At 46.3% G+C, this 22772-nt stretch overlaps 1 protein-coding gene across 1 annotated transcript in view; it reads right to left on the bottom strand.

Moving 5' to 3' along the window:
• LOC145346928 (regulator of G-protein signaling 22-like) overlaps positions 1–22772 on the bottom strand; it is a 208311-nt gene that overhangs the window by 159775 nt on the left and 25764 nt on the right. Inside the window, 1 exon segment of the mRNA XM_080194805.1 lies at positions 3202–3327. Within this exon segment, the coding sequence (XP_080050931.1) occupies positions 3202–3327 (126 nt within the window).

The raw sequence follows: 22772 nt of genomic DNA, 5'->3' as shown, positions 1-22772 counted from the left end.
CCGTGAGTAGCAGAGAGCCGTTCAAGGCCACGCACATATCTCACTGCCAATCCTCACTGGTGAAGCGCCCAAATCAGGCTTTTATTGAGCGTGTCCGTTTTGTGCCGATTCGGGATTGGTGAATGCGGTGGTAAAGGGGGAAGTGCTGATAAAGTTGGGCAGCCCGAGATTTTGTGCCTGGAAAGGGCTGAGTCAGGGAGATTAACAAGGTGGGGATATAGGGATAGGGCCCGGGGCGTGATTATTGTCAGTGTAAGCTCAATAGGTCGAATGGCCTCTTCCTGCACTGTAGGGATGCTGTGATTTTCTTTTTATACACACTGCCAATGCCTAGCTAGACTCACGCACCGGAATACTGCCCTGCCCACCACAGAATCAGAGCAGGCTAAGGGTGGACAATGGAAATGTTCGTTGACCTCAGGAAGGATTTTTTGGTCTTGCAATAGTATGGTCAAGGCTGTCGACACACGGTTATTATACTGTGACAGGTAGTATAAGTGGTAATGTTGCTGGACTAGTAATCAAGACACCCAGGCTAATGCTCTGAGGAAATGAATAGGTTCAAATCCCACCATGGCAGCTGGTAGAATTTGAATTCAGTTTGTAAATCTGGAATGAAATTGAGTCTCAGTAACGATGACCATGAAACTGTCATCAATTGTCAGGGAAAGAAATCAACCATTCTTATCTGGTTTGGTCTAACGGCAGATCCACCCGAATCTGATTGACTCTAAACTGCCCTCTGAAATAACTTAGGCTAGTTCAAGGACAATTTCGGATACGGACTAAATGCTGGCTTTGCCAGAAATGCCCATATCACTTTAAAGAATAAAAAAAAGTAAAAGAACCATTAATTAATCACCGTGAAAACTAAATCAAGATGTGGCTGACATGCTCAGTGAAGTGACAGTATAGTAAGAGCAGATGATGAATAGCAGTGAAGTGCTGCTTACAAAATCAAGGCAATATTATATCTTGCAACCTTACCAGCTTTGAAGTGGTAGTCAATTTTCAATTAGGAGTTTTCTATTAGAAGTTGCTCTGAAATTGGGACCATCTGTAATGTTCTCTAAGGCATGAATTTCTGCTTGGACAAACCGTAGATCTGTTCGGGTATCAACTTCACACTTGTTTATTTGTAACGTTTCTAAACAGATTACGGAGCAGGCATGACTCTAACCCCTCTCGAGAGAGAAAGCTGAACACACCTGATGGACTAGTGTCAGTGATGCATGATCAACTATTGAACTGGACTACCCTTAGAAATGCTTGAAAATCTCAGCAGGTCTGACAGCATCTGTGAAGAGAGAATAGGGCCAATGTCTTGAGTCTGGGTCATAGGCATAAATGTAGACATAAAATCCTACAGTGAAGGAGGCCATTCAGTTCATCTGATTGCACTGACCACAATCTCTCCCAGGCCCTATCCCCATTACCCTATACATTCACCCCCGCTAGTCCGCCTGACATTAAGGGGCAATTTAGCATAGCTATTTCACCTAACCTGCACATCTTTGGTCTCTGAGAGGAAACCTGAGCACTCAGAGGAAATCCACAAAGACACGGGGAGAATGTGCAAACTCCACAGAGATAGTGACCCAAGCTGGGAATCGAACCTGGGTCTGTGGCGCTGTGAGACAGTAGTGCTAACCAAACTGTCAGAGCTAAGGGCAAAGAAAGTCAAAAAAGATCCCTCCCTTCAGGCCAACTGCCTTAACCAACTGTGCCTCTCTTCTGCCATTTACACATTCTGATCTCTTAATTGACACTTTGAGCATCTCTCTCAGCTGATTTCCTCATTTACCTTCCCTTTCTCTTTTTACAGCAGGCCTCCCCTCATCTCATAGTATAAATCTTTTCTGATTTTCTTTGCCATTAGCTCTGACGAAGGGTCATCCAGACCTGAAATGTTGGCTCCAGTCTCTCTCCACAGATGCTGTCAGACATGCTGAGATTTTCCAATATTTTCAGATTTCAGGTTTCTCTTTCAGATTTCAGCATCCACAGGACTTTGTTTTTACCCATATAAGTACTATAATTAGCAGAGCAGGTCAAAGGCTAGGAGTTCTGTGATGAGTAACTCACCTCCTGAGCCTATTCACCTTCTACAAAGCACATGTCAGGAGTGTAACGGAATATCCTACACTTGTCTGGATGTGTACAAAACCAACAACACTCAAGAAGTTTAACACTATCCAGAAAAAAGTAGTCCTCTTGATTGCTAACCCTTCCATAAACAGTCACTCCCTCCATCACTAGCAAACAATGGCAGCTGCGTGTACCATCTACAAGATAAACTGCAAGAATTCACCAAGATTTCTTAGGCAGCACATTCCAAAGCCAAAATTACTATCATCTAGAAGGACCAGAGCAGCAGATAACTGAGAACACCACCACCTAGAGTTTTCCCTCCAAGTCACTCACCAACCTGACTTGGAAAAAATTGCCATTCCTTCATTGTCACTGGGTCAACACCCTGGAATTCCCTTCCTAACAGCACTGTGGGTATACATACACCTCAAGAACTACAGCGGTTCAAGAAGGCAGCTCGCTACCACCCTCTGAAGGGCAACTTGGGATGAGCAATAAATGCTGGCCTAGCCAGTGACACTCACATCCCATAAATGAATAAAAAAATTAGTATATCCCATTTGTTGAGCTATGAGGAGAGGCTGAATAAACTAGGCTTGTACTCGTTAGAGTTTAGAAGGATGAGGGGAGATCTCATTGAGACGTACAAGATGATGAATGGGATGGATAGGGTAGAGGTGGAGAGGTTCTTCCTGCTCAGAAAGGACAGTAGGACTAGAGGGCATAGCCTCAAGATAAGGGGGGGGCAGTTTAGAACGGAGTTGAGGAGGAACTTCTTCACTCAAAGGGTGGTGAATCTCTGGAATTCTCTGCCCGTTGAAGTGGTGGAGGCTGCCTCGCTAAATATATTGAAGACGCGGGTAGATAGGTTTTTGATAGGCAAGGGGATTAAGGGTTATGGGGAGAAGGCGGGAAAGTGGAGCTGAGCCACTTCAGATCAGCCATGATCTTACTGAATGGCGGGGCAGGCTCGAGGGGCTAGATGGCCTACTCCTGCTCCTATTTCTTATGTTCTTATGTTAACGTTTTATACTACAGAAGTCACATTTCAATTTTGTTTTTCAACAAATTAAAAATTAAGATCACTAATACAAGATATATTTTGTTTACCAAATTTCCTGTTTGTTTGCAAAAATCTGTGAAGATGTACCCAGTTCTGCCTTCATTGTACAGGGCCCGCAGCAAGTCACCTGTTTTATAATCACATAAAGTATCTTGATAGTTTGTGATTCGCATCTGTAGAAACAAACACAGACAACACACTTAATTCAGATACAGGGAGTTTAAAATCAATTCCATTTTCAAAGTAAATTTGTGACATCCAGATTTACTGATCCTTTACTCTTCATTCCACGTGCTATTTAAATGCTGAATCAATATGAAATGTTGGATCAGGATGAATTTCTAATGCTGAAACCAATATATTTGTCTCCCACCAAAAAATCTGACTCCTACCTGAAGCTCTACAACTTAGCACCCAACCTTCTCCCCTCTCTTGTAATTTCGTTGGATTAAACTCAATGGCATGAAGCAAATGTTCTGCCTGCTCCTAAGCTGATTTTTGAACTGCACATCTTATTTTTGAGATTGCCATTTTCCATGAACACACTACCACCAACATCTGACTTATTTCATCTGAAAATACCAATGCATCTGGTGTGTCAGTTTCCTGATGCTGTTTTTGGTGCAAACCATCTTCACCAGGAAGGAGGGATCAAGGTCTTGCACAATCCCCAGTGAATGCCAATTTAGGGCAGCACTGTGGAACTGCTGACTTACAGCACCAGGGATCTGGATTCAATCCCGGCCTTGGGTGACTGTGTGGAGTTTGTACATTTTCCCTGTGTCAGCATGGGTTCCCTCCGGGTACTCAAGTTTCCTCCTGCAGTCCAAATATGTGCGGGTTAAGTTGATTGACCATGGTAAAATTGCCCCTTAGTGTCAGGGGGACTAGCAGGAGGGTTGCGGGGATAGGGTTTAGGTGGGGTTGTTGTCAGTGCAGACTCAATGGGCTAAATGGTGTCTTCCTACACTGTAGGGTTTTTATGATTCTATGACTGTGTGAAGGCTGCATGTTCCTCCTGTATCTACATGAGTTTCCTCCAGGTGCTCCAATTTCCTTCCATAATCCAAAGACCAGGTTATGTGGATTAGCCAGGTTAAATGCATGGGGTTATGGGGATAGGGTGGAGGGGAAGGCCTGGGTGGGTTGCTGTGTTGGAGAGTCAGTGCAGACTCTATGGTTGGGATTTTACTGGCATGTCCATCCAAGATTTCTACAATCCTGCCTGAAGCCAACAGAAAATGCTATTCTGCAAACTCGTCCGCCCCTGGAATCGGGGCAAGTGTGCCAGTAAAATGCTAGCCAATGTGCCAGATGGGCTCTTTCTGCACTGTAAGGATTCTATAGGTCTAAATTTTAGAGTGCCTGAAGAGTTTATAGAGAGCTCATTGATGGTGGAGTTGAGATTTTTATGGGTACCAAGATTATATGCAGTGTTTGCAGCCAAGGAGTAATGTGGGCCCTTTGACAACTAAAAACAGAGGTATTGCCAATGAAACTAAGGAAACAATATATATAGAACAATAATTTTGTATCAGTATTTACAGTAGAGGAAGAGGTCAACATGCCAGATATCCCAAGGAAACTACCACCGAATCAGATTTAGGAACTCAGCAAGATAACATAAGCAAAGTAATGAAGAAAATGGCATTAAAGAATAATAATTCTCCAGAACCAAGCTGTTTCAATTAAAGGAAATAATTGTGAGCATTGCAGATGTTTGAAATATAATCCTTCCCAGATCTCTTGATTGAAGAACTACCCCTTTAGATTAGGAAATTACCATAATACAATGCCCTTTAAAAACGTCAAGATAGGAAATCTTGCATAGAGTTCTGATCATCATGTTTTAGGAATGGTGTTAAGATCCTTGAGAAGGCATAGAGGAGATCTACCAGAATGATTCTAGAGATGCAGTATTTTAGTTATCGATAAAATTTTTGTTTACCTCTTCCAATGCCTTTCCAAGCAGCTAGCCTCCAAATACAGATGTCAGTCACTGTCTCCCAGTTGCCAGTATCAATGTCATCCATTCCAGATCATGCCATTTATCGTCCTGATGTACAATGGTGATCTCTCAGAGGAATCTAGGCATGCAGATCCACAGTTCCATGAGGATGGCAACTCAGGTGGACAAGGTGGTCAAGAAGGCATATGGTATGCTAGCCTTCATTGGTCGAGGCGTTGAGTATAGGAATTGGAAAATCATGTTGCAGCTATTTAAGACTTCAGTTAGCCGCATTTGGAGTATTGTGTACAATTTTACTCACCACACTACTGGAAGGAATTGATGTGTTGAAAAGGGTGCAGAAGAGAATTACAAAAATGTCGCCTGGTTTAGAGGATATGGACTATGAAGAAAGGTTGAACAAACTTGGATTGTTTTCACTGAAGCATTGGAGAATGAGGGGGGACCTGATAGAGGCTTGCAAGATTATGACAGGCTTGGATAGAGTGGATAGTCTGAGTCTTTTTCCCAGGGTGAAAGGGTCAAATACTCAGGAGGATGGAGTGATAGGGGCAAAGTTTAAAAGGATGTCGGGGCAAGTTTTCACACAGAGGATGGTGAATCCCAGGAATGCACTGTCAGAGGAGGTGGTGGAAACAGATTCTCTAACAAGGTTCAAGAGGCATCTGGATAGATGTATGAATCAGCAGGGAATAGAGGAATATGGACCATGTAAGAACCAGAAAAGATTATAGAGGCATCTGTACTGGCACAGACTTGGTGGGCCAAAGGACCTGTTCCTGTGCTGTACTGTACTTTGTTCTATGAGGCTGATTAAACCAAATTCTTTACAAGTGTGAGAGTCGGTCCAATTGCTCGTGAAGATATTCTTCAATATGCTTGTGTGACAGAACAATTCTCTGATAAGGAACTGTTGCACCTTTGTAAAAACACAGAATCATGGAATACCTACAGTGCAGAAGGAGGCCATTTGGCCCATCAAGTCGACCAAAGTTTCCCACTCAGGCCCTATTCCCGTAAATGCTCATATTTATCCTGCTAATCCCACTGACACTAGGGTTAATTTAGCGCACCAATCAAGCTAACCCACACATCTTTGGACTGTGGGAGGAATCCGTAGCACTTAGACGAAACCCACACAGACGTGGTTTGCTGGCCCAGTTACAGCATTGAATGTGCCACTCTTCACTTGCGAAGTGGCAATTCTGTCAAAGCAGCCCTATTCCATCCTTATTTTACTTACTCGACATAACTTAAATGGTGTAAAATATGAATATAATTGTCTTGGATATCAGACAAGCAAACTTGCAGGGTGGCACGCTGACACAGTGGTTAGCACTGTTGCCTCACACCGCAAGAGACCCGGGTTCAATTCCAGCCTTGGGTAACTGTGGGAAGTTTGTACATTCTCCCTGTGTCTGCATGGGTTTCCACCAGCTGCTCCAGTTTCCTCCTATTCTCCAAAGATGTGTGAGTTAAGATGATTGGCCGTGGTAAATTGCCCCTTAGTGTCAGGTGGACTAGAACAAAGAACAAAAAAAATTACAGCACAGGAACAGGCCCTTCGGCCCTCCAAGCTTGCATCGACCATGCTGCCCACCTAGACTAAAACCCCCTACCTTTCCCTGGACCATATCCCTCTGTTCCCATGCCATTCATGTATCTGTCAAGATGCCCCTTAGAAGTTACTGACATATCTGTTTCCACTACCTCCCCCAGCAGCAAATTCCAGGCACTCACCACCCTCTGTGTAAAAAGACTTGCCTTGTACAACTCCTTTAAATCTTTCCCCTCGCACTTTAAACCTAGTAAGTGACTCTTTGACCCCGAGAAAAGCTTCTAACTATCCACTTTATCCATGCCCCTCTAGACTTCTATCAGGTCGCCCCTCAACCGCCATCGTTCCAATGAGAACAAACCAAGTTCCTCCAATCTCTCCTCAAAACTAATACCCTCCATACCAGGCAACATCCTGGTAAATCTTTTCTGTACCTTTTCCAAAGCCTCCACATCATTCTGCCAGTGTGGTGACCAGAACTGAACACTATATTCCAACAGCAGCCTAACTAAGATGCTTTAAAGCTGCAACATGACTTGCCAATTTTTAAACTCAATGCCCCGACTGATGAAGGTAAGCATGCAGTATGCCTTCTTGACTACTTCTTCCACGTGCGTTGCCATTTTCAGTGGCCTGTGTACCTGTCCACCCAGATCCTTGTGCCTATCAATACTCTTAAGGTTAAAAAAAGAACAAAGAACAAAAAACAGCACAGCACAGGAAACAGGCCCTTCGGCCCTCCAAGCCTGTGCCACACATTAGCCCAACTAGACCATTCGTTTGTATCCCTCCATTTCCAAGCTGCTCATGTGACTATCCAGGTAAGTCTTAAACGATGCCAGTGTGTCTGCCTCCACCACCCTACTTGCCAGTGCATTCCAGGCCCCCACCACCCTCTCCGTAAAAAACGTCCCTCTGATATCGGAGTTATACCTCGCCCCTCTCACCTTGGGCCTGTGACCCCTCGTGCTCGTCACCTCCGACCTGGGAAAAAGCTTCCCACTATTCACCCTATCTATACCCTTCATAATTTTGTACACCTCTATTAGGTCTCCCCTCATTCTCCGTCTTTCCAGGAGAACAACGCCAGTTTACCCAATCTCTCCTCATAGCTAAGACCCTCCATACCAGGCAACAACCTGGTAAACCTCCTCTGCACTGTCTCTAAAGCCTCCACGTCCTTCTGGTAGTGTGGTGACCAGAATTGGACGCAGTACTCCAAATGTGGCCTAACCAGTGTTCTATATGGCTGCAACATCAGACTCCAGCTTTTATACTCTATACCCTGTCCTATAAAGGCAAGCATGCCATATGCCTTCTTCTCCATCTTCTCCACCTGTGCTGCCACCTTCAGGGATTTGTGGACTTGCACACCCAGGTCCCTCTGCGTTTCTATACTCCTCTGGTTCTGTGATTTACTGTATATTTCCTAACTATATTAGACCTTCCAAAATGCATTACCTCACATTTGTCCAGATTAAACTCCATCTACCATCTCTCTGCCCAAGTCTCCAACCAATCTACATCCTGCTGTATCCTTTGATGGTCCTCATCGCTATCCTCAATTCCACCAACCTTTGTATCGTCCGCAAACTTACTGATCAAACCAGTTACATTTTCCTCCAAAATCATTTGTATGTATTACCAACAACAAAGGTCCCAGCACTGATCCATGAGGAACGCCACTTGTCACAGCCCTCCATTCAGAAATGCACCCTTCCACTGCTACCCTCTATCTTCTTTGACTGGGCCAGTTCTGTTTCCATCTTGCCAGCTCACCTCTGATCCTATGCGACTTCACCTTCTGTACCGGTCTGCAATGAGGGATCTTGTCAAAGGCCTTACTGAAGTCCACGCAGAAAACATCCACTGCCCTACCTTCATCAATCATCTTTGTCACTTCCTCGAAAAATTCGATCAAGTTAGTGAGACACGATCTCCTCTTCACAAAATCATGTGTCCTCTCACTAATACGTCCACTTATTTCCAAGTAGGTGATAAGATTTTGTAGGGTGGTTACGAGGATAGCACCTGAGTGGGATCGTTTTCAGTGCAGGCTCAATGGGCCAAATGGCCTCCTTGTGCACTGTAGGGATTCTATGACTCTATGAACAACTTTCTGTCAATTCTGCTCTGTAACTAAACTCTTTCTGTACATGACCCAAAGGCACTTTACAGCAGCAAAGAGTGCCAAAGACTGTCAGGGCCAGAATACAATCCCCACTCAAAGGGTTCCAATGTTGCCCTATCATAGTTAATGATGCAGTCATGGAGATCACACTGAGCAGCCTCAATGGGTAATCAATTTTCTCTGACACTTTAAAAGGACCACCTCTGCTCACATGGTTGAATGAGTTGGCGAGATCGATGAAGACAACATATACAGTGGATTCCTTTGTTCTCTTGCAATTGCTGGACTGAGTAGATCATGCTAATTGTAGATCTTCCAGGTTTAAAACCACATTTGGATTCAGGATTGATACATTCAGCCAGGACAAGGGCAATATGGGCAAACACCTTTCCCATGATGTTCAGCAGGGAGATACTTCCAATACTATGCACTCATCCTTGTTCTTGTACAGGGTCACAGTCTGAGAGTGCTGTTTTGACTGCACGGTGAATGCTCTTCGACTGAGAGGAGTGCTTTTGGAGTTGGATGAAAACAGGGAGTTATAAGAAGGTAAGTAGTTATTAAACTTGCTTTCAGGGTGAGCTAAATTAGTTCTTACTTGGGAAGTTAAAAGCTACAATTTAGAGCATTCCTGCAACAGGAATTAGCTGAGTCAGCTCTCAACTGAACTTGGCGGGCTTTTGTACCATTAGTTAAAACCAGTTCTAGGGCCTTGTAAGTTGTGCCTATAAAAACAGAGGCCTCAGAGTGCAGTTTTGACTGCACAGTGAGTGCTGTTTGACTGAGAGGAGTGCTTTTGGAGTTGAATGAAGGGCCCTAGAAAATTGGATATAATCTGAAACATAACATCTTTCAAAAGTTTAATTTAAAGGGGTAAGACGTAACAGGAGAGCTCCAAACCATGGTTTGCTCCTCTTGCTCTACGTGGCAGACTGGGGACAGTTCCAGTCCTCTGGATCAGCATGTGTGCAGCCAGCTACAGCTCCTGGAAGCTCGTGTTTCAGAGCTGGAGCGGTGGTTGGAGACAGTGTGGAGCATCCACGAGTCAGAGAATATCGTGGATAGCACGTATAGAGAGGTGGTCACACTGCAAGCTCAGACTCTGCAGGCAGTAAGGGAATGGGTGACCGCCAGACAGAGTAAGAGAAATAGGCAGGTAGTGCAGGAATCTCCTTTGACCATTTCCCTGCAGAACAGATGTACCACTTTGGATACTGTTGAGGGGAATGACCTCTCTAGGGAAAGCAGCAGCAGCCAAACTCATTGCACCATGGTTGGTTGGGAGGGGTAAAAAGTGTGCCAGTGCAATAGTTATAGGGGATTCAATTGTAAGAGGAATAGACAAGCATTTCTGTGGCTGCAAACGAGACTCCAGGATGGTATGTTGCCTGGTGCTAGGGTCAAGGATGTAGGACATTCTGAAGGGGGAAAACGAGCAGCCAGTGGTTGTAGTACACATTGATACAAATGATATATTTAAAAAAAGGGGTGAGTTCCTAAAAGCAGAATATAGGGAGCTAGGAAAAAGTTAAGAAGTCGGACCTCAAAGGTAGTGATCTCAGGATTACTGCCAGTGCCACATGCTAGTCTGAGTAGAAATAAGAGAATATATTGGATAAATTCTGGGCTGAAGAGATGGTAGTCATGATGTGGAGATGCCAGCATTGGACTGGGGTAAACACAGTAAGAAATCTCACAACGCCAGGTTAAAGTCCAAGAGGTTTATTTGGAAGCAAAAGCTTTCGGAGCGCTGCTCCTTCGTCAGGTGAGTGGGATTTCAGTTCACAAACAGGGTATATAAAGACACAAACTCAATTTATAAAATAATGGTTGGAATGCGAGTCTTTACAGGTAATCAAGTCTTCAAGGTACAGACAACGTGAGTGGAGAGAGGGTTAAGCACAGATTAAAGAGATGTGTATCGTCCCCAGCTGGGACAGTTAGTGAGATTTTGCAAGTCCAAGCCAGTCGTGAGCATCGTGAGGGTTACAGATAGTGTGACATGAACCCAAGGTCCCGGTTGAGACCGTCCTCATGTGTGCGGAACTTGGCTATCACTCTCTGATCAGCAACTCTGCATTGTCGTGTGTCGTGGAGGCCGCCTTGCAGAATGCTTATCCAAAGATCAGAGACCAAATGCCCATGACCACTGAAGTGTTCCCAAACAGGAAGAGAACACACTTGCTTGGTGATTGTCCAGTGGTGTTCATTCATGCATTGTCATAGTGTCTGCATGGTCTCCCCAATGTACCAGGTTTTGGGACATAATTTCCTGCAGCAAATCAGGTAGACAACATTGGCCATATTGCAAGAGGATGTATGGATGGTGGATGGTACTCTCACGTGAGATGATGGCATCTGTGTCGATCATCTAGTATGCCTTGCAGAGGTTGCTGTGGCAGAGTTATGTGGTGTTTTAGTCACTGCTGTCCTGAAGGCTGGGTAGTTTGCTGCGGACAATGGTCTGTTTGAGGTTGTGCGGTTGTTTGATGGGTGTGGGGATGGCCTTGGTGAGAATTTCGTCTTTGTCAATGACATGTTGAAGGCTCCGGAGAAGATGTCATAGCTTCTCTGCCCTGGGGAAATACTTGACGACAAAGGGTACTCTGTCCACCATGTCCCGTGTTTGTCTTCTGAGGAGGTCAGTGCGGCTTTTCACTGTGGCACATTGGAACTGTCAATCGATGAGTCAAGTGCCATATCCTGTTCTTATGAGGGCGCCTTTTAGCATCTGGAAGTGTCTGTTGCAATCCTCTTCATCTCAGCAGACCCTGTGTATATGGAGGGCTTGTCCGCAGGGAATGGCTTCTTTAACATGTTTAGCGTGGAAGCTGGAGAAATGGAGCATCGTGAGGTTCTCTGTGGGCTTGCGGTACAGTGAAGTGCTGAGGTGACCGTCCTTGATGGAGATGCGTGTGTCCAAGAATGCAACTGATTCCATAGAGTAGTCCATGGTGCGTCTGATGGTGGGATGGAACTTATTGATGTCATCATATAGTTGTTTCAGTGATTATTCACCATGAGTCCAAAGGAAGAAAATGTCATCGATGTATCTAGTGTATAGCATCGGTTGAAGTTCCTGTGCGGTGAAGAGGTCTTGTTCAAACATGTGTATGAAGATGTTGGCATATTGAGGTGCAAATTTGGACCCAATGGCTGTTTCGTGTGTCTGGATGAAGAACTGGTTGTTGAAGTTGAAGACATTGTGATCCAGGATGAAGTGGATGAGTTGTAAAATTGAATCTGGAGATGGTAGTTGTTGGCATTGAGTACTGAGTCAGTTGCAGCAATGCTGTCGCTGTGGGGACGTTGGTGTAGAGTGCCGAGACATCCATTTTGACGAGAAGTATTCCTGGTACAATTGCTCCATGTGTGCTGAGTTTCTGTGGGAAGTCCGTAGTGTCGCGACAAAAGTTGGGGGTCCTTTGTGCAATGGGTCTCAGGATGCCCTCAACGTAGCCGGAGAGGTTCTTGTACAGGGTCCCATTGCCCGATATGATGGGACGGCCGGGTGTGTTTGCCTTGCGTATCTTCGGGAAGCAGTAGAGATGTGGGGACTATGTGGGATGAGAGCACAGAGGGTGCTGTGAATGTTTGGATCAAAGGTCTTGATCAGTCTGTTGAGTTGACAAGTGTGTTCTTTGGTTGGATCTGTGGGTAACTGTCTGTAGTGTTCCTCATTGTTCAGTTGTCAGTATACTTCTTTGCAGTAATCCATTCTGTTCAGTATGATGATGTCTGCTGGTTTGATGACAATGTTGCGGTTGGTCTAATTGGGAGAGTCGAAAGAGTCAAATTGGACTCCTCCAGATGGCCACTGCTTTCCACTTACGCCCAAGCCATCAGGAGATGCGTCAACACCAGATTCATCAGCTGCATTCACAAGACCCAGCCCCAAACATCACCCAAGCACAATGCAATGCCATCTGTGTGCTTAAGACCAACAGCAACATTGTCATCAAACCAGCAGACCTGAGAAATAAAAGAATGACCAGGGCGAGGTTAGGGCCAGTCAAGGACAGTAGTGGGGTCTTGTGCATGGAGTCAGAAGAGATAGGTAAGGCGTTGAATGGATACTTTTCTTCAGTGTTCACTAAGGAGAGGGGCCTTGTTTTTGAGGATGAGTGTGTGATACAGGCTGATAGGATGGAGGAGGTAGATGTTCTGAGGGAAGATGTATTAGCAATTTTGAAAAACCTGAGGGTGGATAAGTCCCCTGGGCCAGATGGGATACATCCTAGGATACTTTTGAAGGCAAGGGATGAGATTGTGGAGCCTTTCACTTTGACCTTTGAGTCCTTGCTATCCCCGGGCATCTTGCCAGAGCACTGTTGTTTCTCTCTTCAGGAAATAGGAATGACCCTGGTAATTATAAGCCAGTTACTCTTACTTTGGTAGTCGGTAAGTTAATGGAAAAGATCCTGAGGGATAGGATTTATGACCATTTGGAAAGATGCAGCTTAATTCAGGATAGTCAGCATGGATTCATGAAGGGTAATTCTTGCTCATAAATTTGATTGAATTCTTTGAGGAGGTAACTAAATGCGTAGATGAAGGTACAGCAGTTGAAGTCTTATACATGGATTTTGGTAAGGTGTATGATAAGGTTCCCCATGATAGGCTCATGAAAAAGCTAAGGAGGTGTGGGATAGAAGGAAATTTGGCCAATTGGGAAAATAACTGGCTGTCTCATAGAAGACAGAGGGTGGTGGTGGAGAGAAAATTTTCAGGCTGGAGGCCAGTTACCAGCGGTGTACCACAGGGTCAGTGCTGGGTCCTCTGCTATTTGTGATTTTTATCAATGAATTGGAAGAGGGGGCTAAAGGGTGGGTTAGTAAATTTGCTGATGACACCAAGATTGGTGGAGTAGTGGATGAGGTGAAGGGCTCTTGTAGGCTGTAAAGAGACCAAAAAGTGGCAGAAGGAGTTTAACCCTGATAAGTGCGAGGTGATTCATTTTGGTAGGACAAACGTGAGTGCGAATTACAGGGTCAATGGCAGGGTTCTGAGGAATGTGGAAGAACAGAGAGATCTTGGGATTCAAATCTACAGATCTCTGAAGGTTACCACTCAAGTGGATAGAACCGTGAAGAAGGCTTATAGTTTATTAACGGGGGTTTGAGTTTAAGAGGCACGGGGTTATGCTGCAACTAGACAGGACCTTGGTAAGACCATATTTGGAATATTGTGTGCAGTTCTGGTCACCTCACTATAAGAAGGATGTGGAAGCATTGGAGAGAGTGCAGAGGAGATTTATCAGGATGGTGCCTGGTTTGGAGGGTAGGTCTTATGAAGAAAGGTTGAGGGAGCTGGGGCTTTTCTCTTTAGAGTGGAGGAGGATGAGAGGCGACTTAATAGAAGTTTATAAGATGATGAGGGGGATAGATAAAGTGCACGTTCAGAGACAATTTCCTCGGGTGGATGTAGCTGTTATTCGGGGGCATAACTATAAAGGTTCATGGTGGGAGATATAGGAGGGATGTCCGAGGTAGATTCTTTACTCAGTGTGGAATGGACTGCCTGCTGTGATAGTGGAGTCAGACACTTTAGGAACTTTCATGCAGTTATTGGATAGACACATGGAGCATACCGGGAATGATAGGGAGTGGGATGTTGGGTTCAGACATAGTTAGGCACAACACCGAGGGCTGAAGGGTCTGTACTGTGCTGTGCTGTACTGTTCTATGTTCTATGTCATACTCACCAGAACGGATTACTGCAAAGAAGTGTACCAACAATTGAGCAACGAGGAACACTCCAGACAGTTACCTGCAGATCCGATCAAAGAACACACCCGTCACCTCAACAGGCTGATCAAGACCTTTGATCTGGACCTTCACAGCACTCTCCGTGCTCTCATCCCACGTACTCCCCACATTGGAGATCTCTACTGCCTCCTGAAGATACACAAGGCCAACACACCCGGCCGTCCCATCATTTCAGGCAATGGGACCCTGTGCAAGAACCCCTCTGGCTATGTCGAGGGCATCCTGAAAGCCATTGAACAAAGAACCCCAGCTTTTGTCACGACACTACGAACTTCCTACAGAAACTCAGCACCCATGGAGTAGTTGAACCAGGAGCACTCCTCATCACAATAGATGTCTTGACACTCACGATGATGGCATTGCTGCAACTGCCTCAGTACTGAATGCCGACAACTGCCAATCTCCAGATGCAATTTTGCAACTCATCTGCTTCATCTTGGACGACAATATCTTCACCTTCAACAACCAATTCTTCATCCAGACACACGGAACAACTATTGGGTCCAAATTCACAACTCAATCTGCGAACATCTTCATGCACAAGTTCGAACAAGAACTCTTTACCGCACTGGACCTTCAACCACTGCTATACACTAGGTGTATTAATGACATTTTCTTCCTTTGGATTCATGGTGAGCAATCACTGAAACAACTGTATGATGACATGAACAAGTTCCATCCCACCATCAGCCTCACTGTGGACTACTGTCTGGAACAGTTGCGTTCTTGGACTCACGCATCTTCATCAAGAATGATCACCTCAGCACTTCACTGCACCACAAGCCCACAGATAACCTCACGATGCCCCACTTCTCCAGCTTCCACCCTAAACACGTTAAAGAAGCCATTCCCTACGGAGAAGCCCTCCGTATACACAGGATCTGCTCAGAGGAGGAGAATCGCAACAGACACCTCCAGGTGCTGAAAAATGCCCTCATAAGAACAGGATATGGCGCTCGACTCACCGATTGATAGTTCCGATACGCCATAGCGAAAAGCTGCACCGACCTTCTTAGAAGGCAAACATGGGACATGGCGGACAGAGTACCCTTCATCGTCCAGTACTTCCCCAGAGCAGAGAAGCTATGGCATCTTCTCCAGAGTCTTCAACATGTCATTGATGAAGATGAACATCTTGCTAAGGCCATCCCCATACCCGCACTTCTTGCCTTCAAACAACCGCACAACCTCAAACAGACCATTGTCCGTAGCAAACTACCCAGCCTTCAGAACAGTGACCACAATACCACACATCTCTGCCACAGCAACCTCTGCAAGGCATGCCGACATGGATGCCATCATCTCACGTGAGAATACCTTCCACCATCCATACATCCTCTTGCAATACGGCCATTGTCGTCTACCTGATTTGCTGCAGGAAATAATGTCCCGAAACCTGTTACATTGGGGAGACTATGCAGACGCTACGACAATGGATGAATGAACACCACTGGACAATCACCAAGCAAAAGTGTTCTCCTCCTGTTTGGGAACACTTCAGCGGTCATGAGCATTCGGTCTCTGATCTTTGGGTACGCATTCTCCAAGGTCCCAATGCTCCAGGAATCTGAAACCCTCCCCCTGATACCATCTCTTCAGTAAGAAGTCTCACAACACTATGATTTAATGGGATTGGGAGTTACAGATAGTTCTATGGCCTGGTAGGCATGGATATGATTGGCGCAACTTGTGGGCCGAAGGGCCTGTTTGTGCTATGTTCTATATTCTAGATGTTGTGGCCGTTACGGATCCATGGTTAGAACAGGGACAGGAAAGGTTGTTGGCAGTTCTGGGGTACACTCGTTTCAGTAAGAGTAGGGAAGGCGGTAAAAGAGATGGGGGAGTAGCATTGTTAATCAATGATAGTTTAACAGCTGCTGAAAGGCATTTTGAGGGGGATCTGCCTACTGAGATAATATGGGCTGAAGTTAGAAATAGGAAAGGATCGGTCATGTTGTTAGGAGTTTTCAAGAGGCCCCCAAATAGTAATAGAGATGTGGAGGAGGGAATGGCAAAGCAGATTATGGATAGGTGTGGAAGTCACAGGGTAGTTATCATGGGTGATTTTAACTTTCCAAATATTGATTGGAACCTTTATAGGTCGCATAACACTTCTGTACAGTGTGTGCAGGAGGGTTTCCTGACACAAAATGTGGATAAGCCGACAAAAGGTGGGGCCACATTGGACTTGGTACTGGGTAATGAACTGGACCGATTGTTAGATTTGTTTGTGGGAGAACACTTTGGAGATAGTGACCACAATTTGGTATCCTTCATTATTGCAATGTAGAGGGATAGGATCACACAGCAGGGCAAGATTTATAACTGGGGCAGGGGTAATTATGATGTGATTAGGCAAGAATTAGGCAAGCAGAACTTGGCTATCAGTCTCTGCTCAGCTGCCTTGGAGAACGCTTACCTGAAGGTCAGAGACCGAACGCCCGAATGTCCAAGGCAGCCTTCACGACACACGACAGCGCAGAGTTGCTGAGCAGAGACTGATAGCCAAGTTCCGCACACATGAGGACGGCCTCAACCAGGATCTGGGGTTCATGTTGCACTATCTGTAACCCCCATGACTTGCCTGGGTTTGTAAAATCTCATTTACTGTCCTGTCTGGAGACAATACACATCTCTTTAACCTATCTCCACTCACATGGTCTGTATCTTTAAGACTTGAGTAGCAGGTTAGCTGCAAAGACTTGCACTCTAATCAGTATTCTGTAAACTGTGTGTGTCTTTATACACCTTTCTCTGATCAGAACATTCCACACACCTGACAAAGGAACACCGTTTCCAAAAGCTTGTTTTCAATAGAGCAGTTGTCTTTGCTGATGGGCCGTTTGACTTGCTGATCCTTTCAAACACGCTCCTGATAATCCCTACGAAAGACATTTGGATATTCTGGTGAAGTTGAAACTGGTGCACTGCCCTGCAGTCCTACTTGAAGCAGACTGTTTGTTCTCAATAACAGGATCCATCAAAGTGCAGTTTTGGGCGCCGTACTTATGCAAGGATATTTTGGCCTTGGAGGGAGTGCAGAGGAGGTTTACTAGGCTGATGCCGGAGTTGAGGAGGTTGAGCTATGAGGAGAGGCTGAATAAACTAGGCTTGTACTCGTTAGAGTTTAGAAGAATGAGGGGAGATCTCATTGAGACATATAAGATGATGAATGAGATGGATAGGATAGAGGTGGAGAGACTCTTCCCGCTCAGAAAGGACAGTAGGACTAGGGGGCACAGCCTCAAGATAAAAGGGGGGCGGTTTAGAACGGAGTTGAGGAGGAACTTCTTCACTCAAAGGGTGGTGAATCTCTGGAATTCTCTGCCCGTTGAAGTGGTGGAGGCTGCCTCGCTAAATATATTTAAGACGCGGGTTGATAGGTTTTTGATAGGCAAGGGGATTAAGGGTTATGGGGAGAGGGCGGGAAAGTGGAACTGAGCCACGACAGATCAGCCATGATCTTATTGAATGGCGGGGCAGGCTCGAAGGGCTAGATGGCCTACTCTTGCTCCTTTTTCTTATGTTCTTATGTTCTTAAAGTGATGTTAACCTTGAACCAATCCTCTCATAAAATTGGACATGAATTGTCTAGTGGGAATGGCACTAATTTTGGCACCGGTTCCCACTTTACCAGTCAGGAAATTGACGCAATCAGGAGCCTGCCCAGACTGGGCGAGATGTCAATTTCCATATTTTTGCATTCACCATAATGTCATTAAGAGACCTTCATGCCCAATCATCCCAGCTCGTCTGCCTTTATAGAACATAGAACATAGAACATTACAGCGCAGAACAGGCCCTTCGGCCCACGATGTTGCGCCGACCAGTTAAAAAAAACAATGACCCTCTAACCTAAACCAATCCCTTTTTGTCCATAAACCTATCCATAGATCTCTTAAACGCCCCCAAACTAGGTGCATTTACAACTGCAGCAGGCAGGGCATTCCAATCCCTCACCACCCTCTGGGTAAAGAACCTACCCCTGACATCCGTCCTATAACTACCCCCCCCCTTAATTTAAAGCCATGCCCCCTCGTGCTAGCTTTCTCCATCTGAGGAAAAAGGCTATCACTGTCCACCCTATCTAAACCTCTAATCATCTTATATGTTTCAATAAGATCCCCTCTTAGCCGCCTTCTTTCTAGCGAAAACAACCCCAAATCCCTCAGTCTCTCCTCATAGGATCTCCCCTCCATACCACCTCGTTCGGCCTAACTGAATTGGTCTCTATATAAGCCAGTGTCTTATTTTGTGGATGAGCAAGGAATCAAGTGTCTGCATTCAAAGTACTCCATGCTGCTCAGAGGGGACTATTCTGTGGCAGCCAAGTTGTGTTTCAGGTCAGGAGGGTGCTGCAAACGTGTGGGGGACGGGAGGCTCTTGTTGCTTACAGGTCCAACGGCGGACTTTCAGCACGGACCCACGTCAGAGAGCTGATCTTGGAATATTGGGATCACTCAGGGTCCTCGTGTAAGTAACTGGAAACATTTGCAGATGGGGGTTTGCTGAAAACTGTGAAAACTGACAGTGGTGCAGTCTCAGGGCTTTTAGCACAGCGCTGTCTGTGGCCAAGACTGTAAGGTTTCTGGATCTCTGTCTATGAACGGGGGAATTAGGGGAGGATGTGTCACCATTTCTGGAGGTAATGGACAATGTGTGTTTCTGGGGGGCTGTGGGAGTGTTATGGGCAGTGTGTTTTGCTGGGAAGCTGTGGGGTGGGGTGGGGTAGTGTGTGTTGCTCGGGGGCTGTGGGCACGGTTATGGACGTCGTGTGTTGCTGGGGTGGCTTTGGGGGGGTTATGGACAGTATGTGTTGCTAGGGAGCAGTGGGGGAGTTGGTGGGGGGAAATGTGTGTTGCTGGGGGTCTATGGGGCAGTGGGCAGCAGCAACTGCCCGCTGAGACCGGGCCACGTTCTTCAGCCCCTCAGCCATGACCCTCTGTGACTGGGCCGTGTTCTCAAGGGCTGCTGCCATACCCGCTGTGTCTCAGTGCTGTCTTGCTGGGCCTCCTGCAAGCTCTCAGCCATGGGCCGCAGTATCTCAAGAAGCCAGTTGATGCCTGCTGTGACTCGGCCATCGCTTGGACTCTGCCACTCATGATGAGGATTCCCTGCCTTAGGCTCCCCACCGTGGACTTCACCCTTGCAGTGTTGGTCTGGGATACACTCAAGACGGGCAATAGCTGGTCCGCTTGAAAGCTTTTGAGCTCATCCCAACAGCCTTGCAGTCGGTCCAGTGTTGTTGTCAGCCCCTCCTGCATTCCCTGGTTCTGTTGCTGAGGGAGAAGTGATCGCAGAGGTGCAGCATGTAGTCTGGGGCCAATTGAATCCTCACCTCCAGAAGGCCCCCACATGTCAGGGGCCTTGAACATTCCCTCCTCCACCCCATATATATCAGCAGAGGTGTTGTGCGCACCAGACAGTGACCCAGATACCGCACAGACCCACCAATGTGAGAGTCTCTGGGATGATGATTTGCGAAGTGGAAGCTGATGCCAAACTGGTGCACCCCTCTGAGGTCCCTTCATCAGATTTGTCCGAGAAGTCTTCCAAGCTGTCAGGGGCAGGATGGGTGGGAGCAGCAGTGGGAGCCTGCAATGCCAGATAGCCCAAGTGCATCGGGGTCACTTCCTGCAACACAAGGTTAAGCGCATGGGAGGGAGATGAATCTGGGATGCATGGTGGCACAGTGGTTAGCATTGCTGCCTCACAGCGCCCGGGATCTGGGTTCAATTCCAGCCTTGGGTCACTGTCTGTGTGGAGTTTGCACATTCTCATGTCTGTGTGAGTTTCCTCCCACAGTCCAAAGATGTGCAGTTAGGTTGATTAGCCATGCTAAATTGGCCCTAAAATCAGGGGGATTAGCAGGGTAAATACGTGGGGTTATGGGAGTAGAGCCTGGGTGGGATTGTGGTTGGTGCTGGCTCGAGGGGCTGAATGGCCCCCTTCTGCATTGTAGGGATTCTATGATTTTATTAACATTTCTCCATTGAGTGGAGGATTTGTAGGTGCTCACTTCCATACTGCCGCCCAACCATGCTGCCACTGATGGGCTAGATGTCCTTCTCTTCCACAAGCTCAATCACCTGTTTCTCAGAGGGGGTGAGGAGGTCAGGCTCACCACCTTCGCCTTCTCCTGTGGGGAAAGAAGGAGCCATGAAAAATCTGATGATGTGACTCCTGCAGAGTATCAGGGGGTGGTCCTCAGAGGATAAGAGCTGTGATGCTCTTTGGGAGTGAGGGGAGGAAGGAGGTGCTGGGGGGTCAGGGGCTGGAAGCATGCAAGGTGCTGGGGGTCGGGGGATCTGGGGGTGATTTGGGCGAAGATGCTAGTTGGGGTTAAACACTTAGTTGCTGCTCAGATGAGGTCATTTATTTTCTTGCAGAACTGCTTGCTAGTTCTCCTGGCCAGTGCCATGGCACTCACAGATGCAGCCACTGCCTCCCAGGCTATTTTCTCATCGCTTCCCCAATGACATCCTTTTGGGGGGAAGAGGATGTCTCATCTTGCATCCACTGAGTCCGACAACCTGGCTAGGAAAATCTGGGAGCTACCTTTCTGAATGCCACTTCTTCCTGCATTGCCTGCCTGTCTGTCCATCCTTGGGGTTTTTATGGAGCTGCCCCTTGTTGGGGCAGATCAGCTGCAGGCGGTTTGGGCGAGCGTTCCAGCAGTTTGCCTTGTTATCACTGAAGGAAAGCGGAGTGGGCACTTGCTGATGGGGATGCGGGAAAGGGGGTGAGGGTTGAATTTGTGCCTCTATGATGATTGGGGGGGCCAGGGGAGAGAGAGGGAGAAATGATTGTGTCAGATAACCATTGGGGCCAGGAAGTGACAGGAGTCATGTGCAAGTGGGCTGCCGCTGGAGGGGGAGGTGTTTGAGGGGCTAAGGAGGTCAGTAATGGTGCGGGGAGGGGTCCAATGTCTGTGGGGACCATGGAGAGACTGTATCTGGTCTGGGAGGTATCTGGCAGAGGAGCTGCTTTATTTTAGTTTTGTTTTGGTATATGTGCAGTTTCAGGCTCCAATTGGAGGTTTTTGGGCACATTAAGCCTCGCCTGCCTTCTGTAGCAAGAAATGGACTCACCCAAAATTTTGGAGACAAGAGTGCATTAGATTGGGCCTGAAATCATGCCCAAAAACAGATCTGGAACTCTGCCAGTTTCAGACCCACCTGACACTTAGAAAAAATCTCATAAAATTCTGCCCGATATCTCGAAACATACTACACACTGAAATGCCAATGTTCAGTTGACTTGAGGAATTTAATCTGGTTTTAATTTGGATAGGCAGTGTGGTCCAAGCTATAGTGAGAGCAACATTTCTAACCTGAACGAAAAAAATTTCAAAGATTGCATCCTAAATCATCCTAAAGGTTTGGCATTGCTGCTTCACAGCACCAAGGATCCGAGTTCAATTCCGGCTTGGGTCACTGTCTGTGTAGAGTCTGCACATTCTTCCTGCATCTGTGTGGGTTTCCTGCCAGTGCTACGGTTTCCTCCCACAAGTCCAAAGGCATGTTGGTTGGTGCATTTAAACTAAATCAGGTGCACTGCAGCAAGTGATCTCTGTGTTGAGATTGTTGTTTGGAGTCACATCTGGTGTCATTACCTGATTCAGCTGGTGTCAATCTGTGAAATGGCTATCTCCAGGTGACTTCAGGAATGGTTTTTTTTTCCCAAAGGTGTTACTCAAAGTTTGTGGTAGCAGTAAAGTTCAAATTGCCCGTTGTCCTTGCCATTCCCAGGCCATGATATCAAAAGCAGGAGGGTTACTTCTCATGGCCTGTGCTCGCTTTTACATTGAAATCCCTCAGTAGGTAATGGTGTTTTGACTCGGGAAGTTTGCTCATAGTATGATCAAGTTCCTCATAGAACTCGTCTTCCATCTCTGTAATAGGGCACAGAATTGGAGAATGGATACTCATGGGCTTAAAGTAGTCCTGGTTGAGTTGAGAGGCAGATGGAAAGACCACTTTTGTACAAAGAACAAAGAACAACACAGCACAGGAAACAGGCCCTTACGCCCAACAAGCCCGCGCTGCCATTTTAACATTGTGAGTGCCCTCTTCTACCTATGACCTTTGTCTATGCCTATTGGACTCCACACTAAACACTTGTGTGTTCAAGCACTGAGTGCTGCGAGTTCCTTATAGCAAAGCTTCTTCACTTGTTTCCCCTGAATTATT

Source organism: Carcharhinus amblyrhynchos, chromosome 8, assembly GCF_965287045.1.
Source record: "Carcharhinus amblyrhynchos chromosome 8, sCarAmb.v2.hapA, whole genome shotgun sequence".
Taxonomy (NCBI): Eukaryota; Metazoa; Chordata; class Chondrichthyes; order Carcharhiniformes; family Carcharhinidae; genus Carcharhinus; species Carcharhinus amblyrhynchos.
This window is presented reverse-complemented; position numbering and strand designations above follow the sequence as displayed.